We start from the raw sequence: 14,589 nt of genomic DNA, 5'->3' as shown, positions 1-14,589 counted from the left end.
CAATTTGTCCAACTAAAATTCTTCAAGGTCCCAGCATGGTCACAGTCTAATGACTGAAACAAGCTAAAAACAAAAAAAAGCTTCATTTCACATTGCTCCAGTCCACTTAGCAGGCAAACATGAATAATTCTGTGATGGACCAGTGAACTGGCGAGGTGGGGAAACTGAGCTTTTGCAGGAAACTGGGCTTTTGAGCTGATGGCTTGGGAAGGATCTTGGATCCTTTTTCTTCACTGTCATTGTTAATGTATCCCCACCACAGCCTCTCCCACTGTAACAACTTCACTATTTCATTTGGCAATCATCATAACAGTGATGGTAATGCTATTGATGATAATTGTGAAAATGTCAACAATAATGATGAATTTGTTGATGATGATGATGATGATGATGGCCATGATGATGACGACGACAAAATAAACACACTGTTGCAACAATAGTCTGATTACTAATCTAGCCTTCTTGTTAATTAGAAAATACTAACACAGCCTTCTGTCAATCTTTCAAAATTCCATTAATTTCTACAATGCTTTCTTAAAATAATCTCCATATTTTTTCTAGTTCACTCATATATATATATATATATATATATATATATATATACATTCATATCTGTATATACGATTTTTGCAACTATGAAGATCTGTAGAACGAAACTTTAATGATAATATGAATATTCTTCACAACTTTCTCTTTCAATGTATAAAGATGCACATGGAATTCTAAACACTGGTTGTATACTGTCTGATTAAATTCACACTATATCATCATCATAATTTAACATCTGTTTCCCATGTTGGCATTGGTTAGATAGTTTCATTGGAGACAGTAAGTCAGACAGATGTGCCAGGCTTCATATGATGTTGTTAGAAATGAAATCAGCATGTCAGTGATACCAGATGCATCAAAAAGGAGAATTTCTTGGACCACAGAGCTGAACAAGAAGCTGGTGGAGTCTTGGTATCTGGTCAGCCTTTAAAGAGATCGGGAGGCTGACAGAAACACATGCATAGACGTCAGACACCCACTTCCATGCACTCGGTAAACACACACACACACACCCTCATTGATCATTTCTTTATCTCTATGAAATCACTGGAAGATGATTAAATAATGCAGCATGACCATAGAGTCTACACTGTAAACCATTTCTATTTGCAAATGAACAAATAAAATACAACAGAGTTATTATAGTGAAAAAGGGCAAAACTCACCAGGTGCAAGAAACCAGCTCCAGCCAACCACATGCTTACAAAAAATGCCACGAGTTGTGTCAGCCGGATCATTGTACTGGTTTTCAAAATATTGAGATATTGGAGAATATCGGGGATTGAGACAAGCCGTAAAGCTCTCAGGGAGCGGAGACCTACAGACAAAAACAAATAATGGTAATAATTATTTCTAACATAAGCACAAGGTTTACAAATTTGGAAGAAATCATCATCATCGTCGTTTAGCATCCGTTTTCCATGCTAGCATGGGTTGGACGGTTCTACTGGGGTCTGTGAAGCCAGAAGGCTTCATCAGGCCCAGTCAAATCTGGCAGTGTTTCTACGGCTGGATGCCCTTCCTAACGCCAACCACTCCGTGAGTGTAGTGGGTGCTTTTTACGTGCCACCCGCACAGGTGCCAGACAGAGCTGGCAAACGGCCACAAACGGATGGTGCTTTTTATGTGCCACCGGCACAAGGGCCAGGCGAGGCTGGCAATGGACACGAAACGGGGCGGTGCTGGCAACGGTCGCGAAACGGAAGGTTCTCTTACATGCCACCGGCACTGGTAACACATCTGCAATTTCCATTGATCGATTTCCATTCTGATAGTATTTGACCCAGGAGGACAAAAGCAAAGTTGACTCTGAGTGAGATTTGAACACAAAGTAAAACTACGCAACTAAATATTGTAAGTCATTTTGTCAATTGCTGTACTGGTTCTGTCAATCCATTGCCTAGTGAGGAGAATTTTATTAATATTAATTTGGTTTTTTCCTAAAAATGCATAAAATACACATTTCATGCTTATTTTATGTATGGAAATCATGAAAATATGTTAAAAAATAGTAAAATCAATAAAATATAAATCTAAACCTATTTAATGCTAAAAACTAATAATTCTATACAATGCTTTATACAATCTTTCATCTGTTTCAGTTATTAGACTGCAGCAATGCTGGGGCATCACCTTAAAGAATTGTAGTCAAACGAAATGCCCTCAGTACTTATTTTTATTTTTTTAAGCCTAGTACTTATTCTATTGGTCTCTTTTGCTGAACTGCTAAGTTATGGGGACAAAAAGAAACCAGCACTAGTTATCAAGCAGTGGTGGGGTACAAACACAAATACAAGCACATATAGATATATACAAGCTTCTTTCAGTTTCCATCTATCAAATCCACACACAAGATTTTGGTCAGCCTGAGGCTCAAGGTGCTACACAGTGTGACTGAATCTCAAACCATGAGTTTAAGAAGTAAACTTCTTAGCACACAGCTATGCCTGTACCTATACATATAGATTTATAAATAATTTGTAAGATTACAATATTTATTCCAGTCATTAATTCTCAAAACATTATCATAGTTTGCTTATATACAACTTATATACACCCCTTAACCATACTTATATACATCCTTAACCACAATACCAAATTAGCCAAGAAAGAGCACTTTTAATACTACAAAAATAAACACATCAGATGTAAGATGTAAGAAACAATGTTTAGTAATTAGGGAAAGCTCTCTCTCTAAATAAACAAGCAAGGTAGCAAGCAGCAGTGTTCATCTGTTTTAGATTTAGCGTAGTAACATAAATATATTAAGAAATGCTCCATGCATAAGACTTATTACTTATAACAACCTTCCTAAACACAAGAACTCATTATTCATAGCTGCCATTTTCTAATACAATGACATAATACAAACATTTCCATATTGCAAAACTCTGACCATAATTCCTTTTTATCTATGCAATTTCTCTCAGTGAAATCCTAAAAACTTTGTGTAAGACACACAAAATACTGGGAACACAATTGTGTAAGCTGTATGTTTAATCAACCACCACTAACCACTAAGCAAGAAGTTTAAGTTTCAAATCTTTGGTTAGGTGCTTGTCTGTGAATTTCAATTGGTTATCAGTTCCAGTTTAAAATGTTTATATTTGTAAATGCAAAAATAAATACTATAGAGGATAGTATCAATTAAAATATTTAGAGAATAGCATCATTAGAAGAAAACTGAATTTTATATATCATTATCTTTCTCATGTTACTGAAAACTGAACATTGCTAGTTTTCATTCCTTTTCAAGCTTTTCTTTGACTGAATTTTGATTTTGTGAGGTCAATGTCTCAATTGATCAGGATCTATTGTAAACTGTATTAATGAATAAATTGTAATATAAAATGGGTTATTGTAGTAAAGGCTATCATTGAGTAGCAGACTTAATTCATCACCCAGTTAAACACAACCACTCTACACTTGGGTTCCTTTAGTGGTGTTCCTATTCCAAGTATTCAAGTCAGGTATGTGGTTTTAGGACAACATTCTCCCAAGAGTCACATATCAGTGCTGATCAATGTGGTAGGGTCAGATGTAAGAAAGCTGGATCAGTTCACAGATGAGATGATACAGAATTTAAACAAATGATACAATTCCATCTTATCTAAACCAGATAAACAGTAGAATAATTTTGCTGATAGTGAAGAATTTGATGAATACATAGTAAGTGAAATACTCACCTAACCAATTTCGGTCTAGGTAGATGGCCACAAAAGATGGTGGAATTGTAAAATAGTCGACAAAAGAGAAAAGCTCCAGCCAAAACCATAGTTTATCATTTGCAGCAACAAACTGGAATAGAAAACAATTTTAAAGAATTGAATTAATAATGGGTTTGATGGGTTGCCATAGTCTGAGCCAGTTCTTATTTGGACAAAAAATTCTGTAGGTTTAATTTTTTGTTTAGCTAAATACCTTCTCTAACATCAATTACTTTATAAGGTATACTGGGTTCATTTTATCGGGGTACAGCATTAGTTTATTTTGTGTGTGTATATATATATCTTGTTTCAATCATTAGACTGTGGCCATGCTGAGGCATCGACTTGAATAATTTTAGTAAACTGAATTAAAGATTCATAATGAATATAGTTAACTGAACATTTCGTCAGGGCCAAAACTTGATAGAAAAAGGAAATAAATCTCAGTGTGTTGACTGATCATTGGTAAACTCAGCATTATATTCAGATATGTGTGTTTATGCATTCTAATGTATTTTTAGAAAACCGTTATTTGTGCAAATGCAATTTTGCTTTAATTTATTTGTGTGCATGCATGTGTTAATGCGTTGAAAAACAAAGGAGCCATTAGGTTGCCTAAATGATATTTTTGATACAGTTAATTGTAATTAAAAACATTTATTCCTGACTTTCATTATTACTTGTGAGAGTATGAAATGCCAACAAAATTTTTAATTACTTAAGAATTATATTGTTAAAACCTCTAGTATTAATAATTTTCTCATGGTCATGTGGTACATAGTTAAAGTAACTATGATTTATGTTTTAAATTATAAAAATAAAAAATTAATATTTAATTATTAATACTAGAGGTTTTAACTAGGTGACGTAAAAGCACCCACTACACTCTTGGAGTGGTTGGCATTAGGAAGGGCATCCAGCTGTAGAAACTCTGCCAGATCAGATTGGAGTCTGGTTCACCAGACCTTAGTCAAATCGTCTAAACCATGCTAGCATGAAAAGCGGACGTTAGACGATGATGATGATGATGATGATGATGATGAAACACACATATCTGAATGTAATGCTGAGTTTACCAATGATAAATCAACACATTGAGATGTAGTTCCTTTTTATATCAAGTTCTGGCCCTGATGAAATGTTCAATTAACTATATTCATTATGAATCTTTAATTTTTCTAATTTGAATTAATTGGGCATGGAAACAATTGTAGGATCTATGTGTTTGATACTGTTCAAAATTGGATTTGTTTCAATAAATTGATGTTCACATATCAATTTCTTCATTTTCTACTTATACATAAATGGTAATATACCCATATTCATCAAGGTAAATCTAACATCTTTTAGTATTTCACTGATACACTGGATGAAACCGAGGAACCTGGATGCTGACATCCCTTTAAGAGGTATTTATATCCTTGAAATAATTTGTGTGTGTGTGAGTGCACATGTTACTGTATGGGGCTCCCTTCTTGTTTGTTATTTGTTGAGAGTTTAGAATGAAATGGTTAATTTGTGGGTGTGTACATGTAGTCTTCAAGATTTGATTGTTCATATTTCCTGCAAATCAGATTTCCCAAAGTTCAAGGAATATGAAAATTGAATTTATGAATTTTGAGGGTTGCCTATACATATAGGAAGGAAAACCGAGTCATAGTACTGTTTCACCAGAGGTTATCTTCTAGCCTATGGTACTCAAATTTATTTACAGTATTTCTTGCAAATTTTGTTACCGATTTTTGAGATACACTAAATTAACATTATTATTGCTTACTAATCAATGATGCAGAATTCAGAGCTGATAACTATATTTCCTATTGATGTCCAGATATTATGCAAAACAATCATCTTTTTTCATTTTTTCTCTCCTCAACATCAGTTGCATAAACAAACTGTTACTTTTCCGAACTATTTTTTTATGCCTGTCAAGTTTATTTTTTATGTGTCAATTTTTCACGCTAAGTGTTGCTGAAGCAAGGAACAAACTACCGGCATCTTGTTAACTGTCGGAGCACTGCATCCTTCAAAACTTCCATGCTTCCTGAGATTCGCCAAAACTACACCTGATTTTCTCCCCTCCATATACATGCAAGCATGTATCTGACTTATACACTGTTCACTTCCCAGACATTTGTACATTACCGCATATGCTTATACACACTTTTGACAAGTTGTGGTGCACCTGAGCACTGTATACAATAATTTCATTATTATTATTATTATTATTATTATTATTATTATTTAAATAGTGTTAATAGTCTGGTCCTTCCTTGTTTCTTCTGGTTTAGGACAAACAGTCAAGTTTCACCTGTGAAGTTGCCATCCCTGCACCCAAGAATCCATCCAGATCATGTAGTCTGGAAGGAAGATTCTTATTGTGAAGTGAAACTCTATAGTAGTTTCTTCCATTGTTATTTGTGAGATAAAGAGTTCTCTTTCTACAAGAACCAACATCAATCATCCATCCTATTTCATTTCATATTTCCTAATAGTTGCTTTCTATAATAGAAAACTGCAGGTAGAAATCCTTACCATGTTTGTGACTTAAAGGTTGGTAGAGAAGTCAAGATGCAAATGCTAAAAGTGCACTTCAAGGAGTATTCTACATTCCATTCTTTCATAAGTTATCTATTACTTTTCAATACTGTAGTTCTGAAGAAAAATTTTAACTTCAGCAAAAGATGTCCATGCTCTACATTCTGTTTCATTTACTTTAGAAATAGGGAAAGACAAATCACAGATTACACTATGTGTCCAGTGAAACCTCAGATACTACATCTAACTTTGTATCTGTCAGTATTCCACTGACTTTGCCCTTTAAATATTGAAAACTATAACCTTGATGATCCATAACCTTTACACAATAGGCCAAGTAATAAGGTCAAGTTTAAAGCAAAGGGGTGGAATATATATTTTCAAAGGATCAGCCAGTGTTGGATGTTGTATGTTACTTATATTTAGTAACAACATATTCAGTTCTAGATAACCACTCATACTATTTACAGTGATTCTTATTATCTCTGATATTCTATAGGCACTAAACACAGTCACCGCAAATATTCCATGTGTATGCTCATGTATTTGATAAACTTTCAAAGTAGTTCCATGAATTCACAAGTTTCATTGAGGTCAGTGACATGTACGACAATTATTGAAAGAATCTCACAGGCACTGTGCACTAAGGCAGCTTTAAGACTCATTTACTTAACGTTAATGAAAAGTCTATGCTCTTTGCAGACATAGTCACATACAAACTCTGGCATCAGGCTGCCAAAGAAAATTCTGTTACTGAAGTCTGGAACTAAAGAGCATTGCTTTTTCTTTTGTTGATTCCAAATTCTAATTAATTCAACTCTGTTTGACTCAGCAGGTGTGGGGAATGATCTGCATTTCGAATATATTGGCTTTCTGTTTCCTTATTACTTGCAGAATCTTCAGCATTTTTGTCTGTGATTGTTGTTGTTGTAACTAGCAGATGCTTACTTCATCCTGTGGTTGTGGTAGAGATTTTAAGGTCAAGCTACAGTTTGAGGAGCTGATTGATCTATTTTCCTTTTGGAAACCAGCTATCTTTGTCATACAAAAATAACAGTTATAATGATTTATGGACTCACACCAAATCACAGCGTGTAAATGAAATAGATTTTCTTTTATCATTTGGCCAAGTTATGAAAACTATATTGCACTGCACAGAGCAAAATGGTACTGCCGAGTCACTCTCTTGGTTGTTTACCATACAGCCAAAGTAGGACTTGAAGGCAAGTTACAACCTTGATGCTTTCACTACATTTCTTCACTGTTGTATGGGTGTATATCATCCAGAGACATTGCAGAAGTTATCAGAATGATTTACATGAGTAAATCTATTTAATAACATTCTGAATTGCTATACAAAATCTAAAGAAGTAATTAGGATACATCACATGGTGTCTGTGCTGTCATGTGAAAAGAAGTAACATTGGTTTTATTTTAATAACTAGAGTCAAATTTCCCACAAAATGGAAATGATAGGAATATTCTAAATGTAGATTTCAAATCAGTGTACCAAAATTATTTAGCAACACCTATTTATTTTCCCGATGCAACACCTTCATTACTCATGAATTCATTTTTCTTCAAGATTTTAAAATTTATAACTATTTTTTCCTGTTGTGTTTGACTTTGTCTTTCTTCTCCTTGGAATAGGTAAAATAAAGTACCAGACAAGTAGTGGCATCAGTTAAAACTGATATAAACAATTCCCTAGAATTTATGGTCTTATGCCAATGTTACAAATTATTATTACTATTTTTTTCCAAAGTCTATGTTTATTTTATTTTACTAGGTTTTTTAAAGTATTTTCTTTTAAATTTCCACTTATAGTGCATGCTTGTATTCACTATGATCACAAAACATGTCTGGAAAGCAGCTCAGTTGAAGGACATTGCCTTTTTGATTGTCTCAAATTGTCTTATTTTTTATGTAGAATATTTATTTTTCAGGCTTTATTTAAAATTCTTTATCAATTGCCAATATCTATCTAATATATATGTATATATATATGTATATATATATATATATATATATATATATATATATAGAATATGTACAAGCATCTATATATATAGATGCTTGTACATATTCTTTTGTATCAGCATATTGTAGACAGTTAAATAAAAATAAAACAAAATATCTTCCAATCTAGTCTAGAAGTCTGAAAGAATAAAAAAATGTTAAAAATCAAATTCAAGTCTAAGTAAAAGCCTAGTTATATATTTCTGTTGTATTAGAGAATGTCTTTCACATAATGATATAACTTTCATGCAGATTTTATTTTCTTTTGTTATTTTCTTTTGTTATCCGAACGTGATCGTAGCCAGTACCGCAACGACTGGCCTCCGTGCTGAAGGCACGTAACAAACACCATCCGAGCATGGCTGTCCGCCAGCCCCGTCTGGCACCTGTGTCGGTGACACATAAGAAAACACCATCCGAGCGTGGCCGTCAGCCAGCCTCGTCTGGCACCTGTGTCGGTGGCACATAAAAAACACCATCCGAGCGTGGCCGTCTGCCAGCCTCGTCTGGCACCTGTGTCGGTGGCACATAAAATCACCCACTACACTCTCGGAGTGGTTGGCGTTAGGAAGGGCATCCAGCTGTAGAAACACTGCCAGATCTGACTGGCCTGGTGCAGCCTTCGGGCTTGCCAGACCCCAGTTGAACCGTCCAACCCATGCTAGCATGGAAAGCGGACGTTAAACGATGATGATGATGATGATGATGAATATATTTACATTCAAAATTGCAACTAGTGTTGAGTAAGAGATAAATTTCAAGTGATCCAATGCAAAAACTGTAGTCTGTTCCTATTTCACTTTTTATATACTGCTAATGATCTAATGATAAAAGTCACTTTCAACACCTGATGTGTCTATTCCCAGTTGTAGCCACTGCACTTGACTAACACCCCTGGGAAAGGTGCATATAACTTTATGTTTTCTTCTTTATAAAACTAAAGCTTTTGTTTCTATGCCACTAAGTAATATGCTATATAAGTTTGAAAGCTTTTCTTTTCTTTTTTCTTAATAGAGCTTGATGTTGTAATACTGGTTTCAAATTTTGGCACAAGGCCAGCAATTTTGGGAGAGGGGTAAGTCTATTACATCAGCCCCAGTATTCAATTGGTACTTATTTTATTAACCCCAAAAGATGAAAGGCAGAATTTAAACTCAAAACCTATAGACAGATGAGATGCTGCTCAGCACTTTATCCAGCATACAGGCACAGGTGTAGCTGTATGGTAAGAAGCTAGCTTCCCAACCACATGGTTCTGGGTTTTACTATAGCTTCAGGCTGACAAAAACCTTGTAAGCAGATTTGTAGACAGAAACTGAAAGAACGCTGTTATATGTATATGTGTGTGTGTGTGTGTGTGTGTGTGTGTGTGTGTGTGTGTGCGTATCTGTGTTTGTCTCTCCGCCATTACTTGACAACCGATGCTGGTGTGTTTACATCCCTGTAATGTAGCGGTTTGGCAAAAGAGACAGATAAAATAAGTATTAGGCTTACAAAGAATAAGTTCTGGGGTTGATTTCTTTTATTAAAAACCCTTTAAGGTAGTGCTCCAGCATGGCCACAGTCAATTGACTGAAACAAGTAAAAGAATAAAATAATACTAATGATTCTGCCAGCTTGCTGCCTTATGATGTTCTAAAATGGATTAATTTTGGCACAAGGCCAGCAATTTCAGAGGTGATTACACCAACTCAACAGGCACTTATTTTATTAACACCCAAAAAGAGGATAGGCAAAGTCAACCTCAGCAGAATTTGAACTAAATCTAAAGATGGACAAAATGCTGCTAATGATTCTGCCAGCTTGCCACCTTACAAGATGTTCTAATACTTACTTATTAGCTATAAAATACAGTTTTTATTGCCATCTTCTTCAGGTAGCTTTTAAATTACTGTAATGAAATTACTCTAAAGTATGACTTCAACATGTTTTTTTTTTGTTTTCTGTGACTTCATCTTCTGCATCCAGAAATGCTTCAGAATATGTAAAAATATTGTAAATATTGTAATCTATCAAATTCAGAAAATTTTTCATGTAGATGTAAATTACAGTACACTCCCATCACTCGTTGTGGAGGCTGAGGATGAAGTCACATAAAAAGAACATGATGAAGTTGTATTTTAAAGTAATTCCATCACATTCATTAAAAACTTCCCCAAAGAAGATGCAATGAAAGCTGTATTTTATAGCTCATAAATAAGTTCCATCATGAAATCAAAAAAACATTCCACCCTAATACACACACATGCATAATACATATATGTACATACACACAGTCATGCACACACACACACACATATATACATACATACACACAAATATACACACGTGTGTGTGTGTGTGTGTGTGTGTGTGTGTGTGTGCATGTTTTAATCTTAGTCTCCACACAATTTAACAGCTGGTGTTTGTTTGTGTCCCTTTGACTTAACAGTTCAGCAAAAGGAACAAACAGAATAAGCATCAAATTTAAAAAAGAATAAATACTGGGATCAATTTGTTACAGTAAACCCTCCAGGATGGTAGCCCAGCATGGTTGTAATCCAATGACTGAAGCAAGTTAAAAGAATTCCTTCTAACAATCAAGGCATGTAAAATCAAGTTTGCATCTATCCAAACATACGTGTGTACTTGAAGATATGAAATACTAAGTAATGAGCCTGTAAGCTTATATCTTATTTGCTTTGCTATTTCAATATTACTTTTACGAAATAAAATTTGTATGGAATAAAAATCTATAAAAAAATAACATGAATTTATATTTCCTGGTTTTTCAACAAAGATATATCATTGTTACTAATTCATTTTCTCCATATTCATATCATTGTCAGAATATCTTTGTAAAAATATGGATTTTATTCTAGGAAAAAATAAAAGTTTTTTTCAGTTAATATTTACTTTTTGGATCCAATATAATCTTTATTTTAGTATATGTTTTTTCTTTTTTCTATAAAATAAAAAACAAATTTGAGAAATCTTTTGTTATACCAACCCGAATAAAAAAATATATCATAAAAAACACATTGAATGCTAAATCAACTTGTTGAGTTGTACTCAGTGCCCAGGGTCTGCAGGATTCAACATCTTGTCTGGAAAGAAAATAGAAAAAGATACATGATAGAAAGGAAATAAAATCAATATTGTATATCATCCATTAGATGTGTAATATTAATTTATAAAAAAGATAACTGAATACAAGTGAGTTAAGAAAGAAGCTGGTCATCAAAAGCATTAGCTTAATGCATGTGGATGAGATGACCTTGTTAGTATGGACGTAGTGTGTAGCATTCATTAATTTTATGAGTGATAAAAGAACTGTGAGTTAACAGTGGGAGGTATTCATAATGCAGTAAAGCTAATGAAAATTTGTAAGGAAGTGGTTTGATCAAAGAGAAAAAAACATTAGCTTCTTAGATAAAATGACATAGAATTAAAATTTATGAAACAATACTGTAAGAGGGTTACATCCATTATATTTATTTGATTATTTTATGTAGTATTTTGTAAACAATAGTGCTGTTGCTTATGAGATCTGAATATACCAGTCACTGTTCCATGCTTGGTGAAAGCAACAACATTGAGAGCAACAAGAGTGTCTGTGCATGACAGGTGGAAAAACTACCAAATCGTATTTGTATTTGAAAGCACAGGTTTATCTGTTTTTGTTACCAATGTATATAAAATGTATCTCTTTGTGCACAATTTTTTGCCCATCAAATTTCACTCAGAGTATATTATTAAACCCAAAGCTATGGTAGGACACTTGCCCAAGGTCCCATGCCATGGGATGGGATGAAACCTGGAGCCAAGCAGCAGCAAAACAATGTTCTTTAACCACAAAAACATATAAGTAGTATTGGAATATGTTCCTATTATTTACATGCCATCATAGTAAAATGGATGATAAAGCAGTGATAGTGGTTGTGGTGATGATGATGACAATGATGATGAAGAAAAAGAAATAAAATAATTGGTCTACAAAGAATATGCTGAACTAGAAATTTATTTAATTACATAAAAATTAAAGAAAAAGTATTTCAATTTTTCTTCCTAGTTTTATATATATTTCTTCTAATCAAGCTTCATATCTGTTTGAAACACAAATGATGATTGTACTGATGATAAAGCATGTCATATTTTGAAATGGAATATAATTATCATCATCTTGCAATTACTTAAATCTAACCATAGTCAGAACAATAATATAGAGCCAATAAAATTTGATATATTTTTAGGGGCTCACCACTTGTTCTTGCCAGCCACTTTCCAAGCATTCTACAATATATCTGCGTGTAGTCGGTGTATGAATTAACGAGATAATATCAAGAATAGAAATGGGAAGATTAAATTGTTACATGATGTCACTGACATAGAAACACAATTCCAAGATCTAAATAACTGTTTCCCTTATGCGAATTATTGATATTGATGTGTGTAAAGAGAAGAGGTTAAATCTAGTTTATTTTGATATGTGAAAAAAAAAAAAAGAAAAAAAGAAGAAAAAAAGTGCAGGAACAGTTGTGTGGTTAAGTTTGCTTTGCAATTACATAGTTCTGAATTTGATTCAGTTTAGACAATTTGATGGCATCTTACACAAGTGTTTCTTACTATTGCATTTATAGCACAGTGGCTGTGTGGTAAGTAGCCTGCTTACCAACCACATGATTCCGGGTTCAGTCCCACTGCGTGACACTTTGGGAAAGTGTTTTCTACTATAGCCTCGGGCCGACCAAAGCCTTGTGAGTGGATTTGGTAGACGAAAACTGAAAGAAGCCCGTCGTATATATGTATATATGTATGTGTGTGTATATGTTTGTGTGTCTGTGTTAGTCACCCAACATCGCTTGACAACTGATGGTGGTGTGTTTACGTCCCCGTAACTTAGTGGTTTGGCAAAAAAGACTGATAGAATAAGTACTAGGCTTACAAAGAATAAATCCTGGGGTTGATTTGCTCGACTAAAGGCGGTGCTCTAGCATGGCCGCAGTCAAATGACTGAAACAAGTAAACGAGTAAACTACACATGCTTACACACACAAATTAGGCACACTAAGCAACATTGAATGAAATATAGTTATGTACAGTCATATCTAATATGTACAACTTGGACCTGCACAAGTTGTCTTGACTGAAGAAATTCTCCTAATAGACAATATGGGTGTAAACACACTACTAGGCTACGAATGAGGTCACCAGACTATAGGATGCACGCATTTCTGCATCATTACATTTCATCTATGTCTACCAAGTTGTTGCTCATGGCCATTAAAAGCTGGTCAGTCTTATGTCAGAATAGCAAACAGTACATTTGCTGACGTGTGGAAAGCTTTGTCAGGCTGGAATTAATTAATTGGAGATGTACTAAGCAACACTAAATGCAATATAGTTATATACAACCATATTTAACATGCTTGTGTACACTCAGACATACAGAGACAGTCAGGAAAGTTTGTTCTCTCAAGACAATTTGTGCAGCATATTGTCTTTCTATATCTGTGTAAATTTGCTGAAGCTTGTCATCTATATGTATACATGTGTGTGTTTGTAGCTGTATTTACAATTACACTAGTCTGAAAACCAGTGTTATTGTTTAAGGTTATATCTAACTAGGAGAGATTTGCACTGTAAAACAATAGACACTGAAAAGAATAGTGATTGACACTACAAATATTACACAGCATAGCCACTACTGACAGTTATGTTTGTATTCAGATCTGTTCTCAAAATATGAGCCAACAAATGAACTTTCTATACAGTAGTTCAATATAATGTTCAAAGGTTCATTTGTCTTTATGTTCTGAGTTGAAATTCTGCCAAGATTGACTTTATCTTTCATCCTTTCTGGGTTGATAAAATAAGTACCAGCTAACTACTAGGGGTCAATGTAATTGACTTACCCTCTCTCCTGAAGTTACTGACCTTGCATCAAAATTTGAAACTAATATAATGTTCGGTGGCACGTAAAAGATACCATTCGAGTGTGATCATTACCAACATCGCCTTACTGGCACCTGTGCCGGTGGCATGTGTAAAAGATTCGAGCGAGGTCATTACCAGTACCGCCTGACTGGCCCCATGCCGGTGGCATGTAAAAGCATCCACTACACTCTTGGAGTGGTTGGCGTTATGAAGGGCATCCAGCTGTAGAAACTCTGCCAGATGAAGATTGAAGCCTGGTGCAGCCATATGGTTTGCCAGCCCTCAGTCATTCGTCCAACCCATGCTAGCAGGGAAAGCGGACGTTAAACGATGATGATGATGGTGAAAGTAGTAACCAAAT

The 14,589-nt window shown here is 34.5% G+C and overlaps 1 protein-coding gene across 16 annotated transcripts in view; it reads right to left on the bottom strand.

Moving 5' to 3' along the window:
- LOC115228444 (calcium-activated potassium channel slowpoke) overlaps positions 1 to 14,589 on the bottom strand; it is a 334,128-nt gene that overhangs the window by 190,746 nt on the left and 128,793 nt on the right. For all 16 annotated transcript variants that reach the window (XR_004997920.1, XM_029799032.2, XM_036500503.1 and 13 more), the window contains exons 3-5: positions 11,302 to 11,398; positions 3,735 to 3,846; positions 1,215 to 1,366 (exon numbers count right to left, since the gene is read on the bottom strand). Coding sequence is in view for 15 of the 16 variants with exons in the window: in XM_029799032.2 (XP_029654892.1) it covers positions 1,215 to 1,366; positions 3,735 to 3,846; positions 11,302 to 11,398 (361 nt within the window). In the remaining variant the exon portion in view is untranslated. The remainder of the gene's footprint in view (positions 1 to 1,214; positions 1,367 to 3,734; positions 3,847 to 11,301; positions 11,399 to 14,589) is intronic.

The sequence above is a fragment of the Octopus sinensis genome, linkage group LG2, assembly GCF_006345805.1.
Source record: "Octopus sinensis linkage group LG2, ASM634580v1, whole genome shotgun sequence".
Classification (NCBI taxonomy): Eukaryota; Metazoa; Mollusca; class Cephalopoda; order Octopoda; family Octopodidae; genus Octopus; species Octopus sinensis.
The sequence above is the reverse complement of the archived record's forward strand: the minus strand, read 5'-3'. Positions and strand labels throughout refer to the sequence as shown.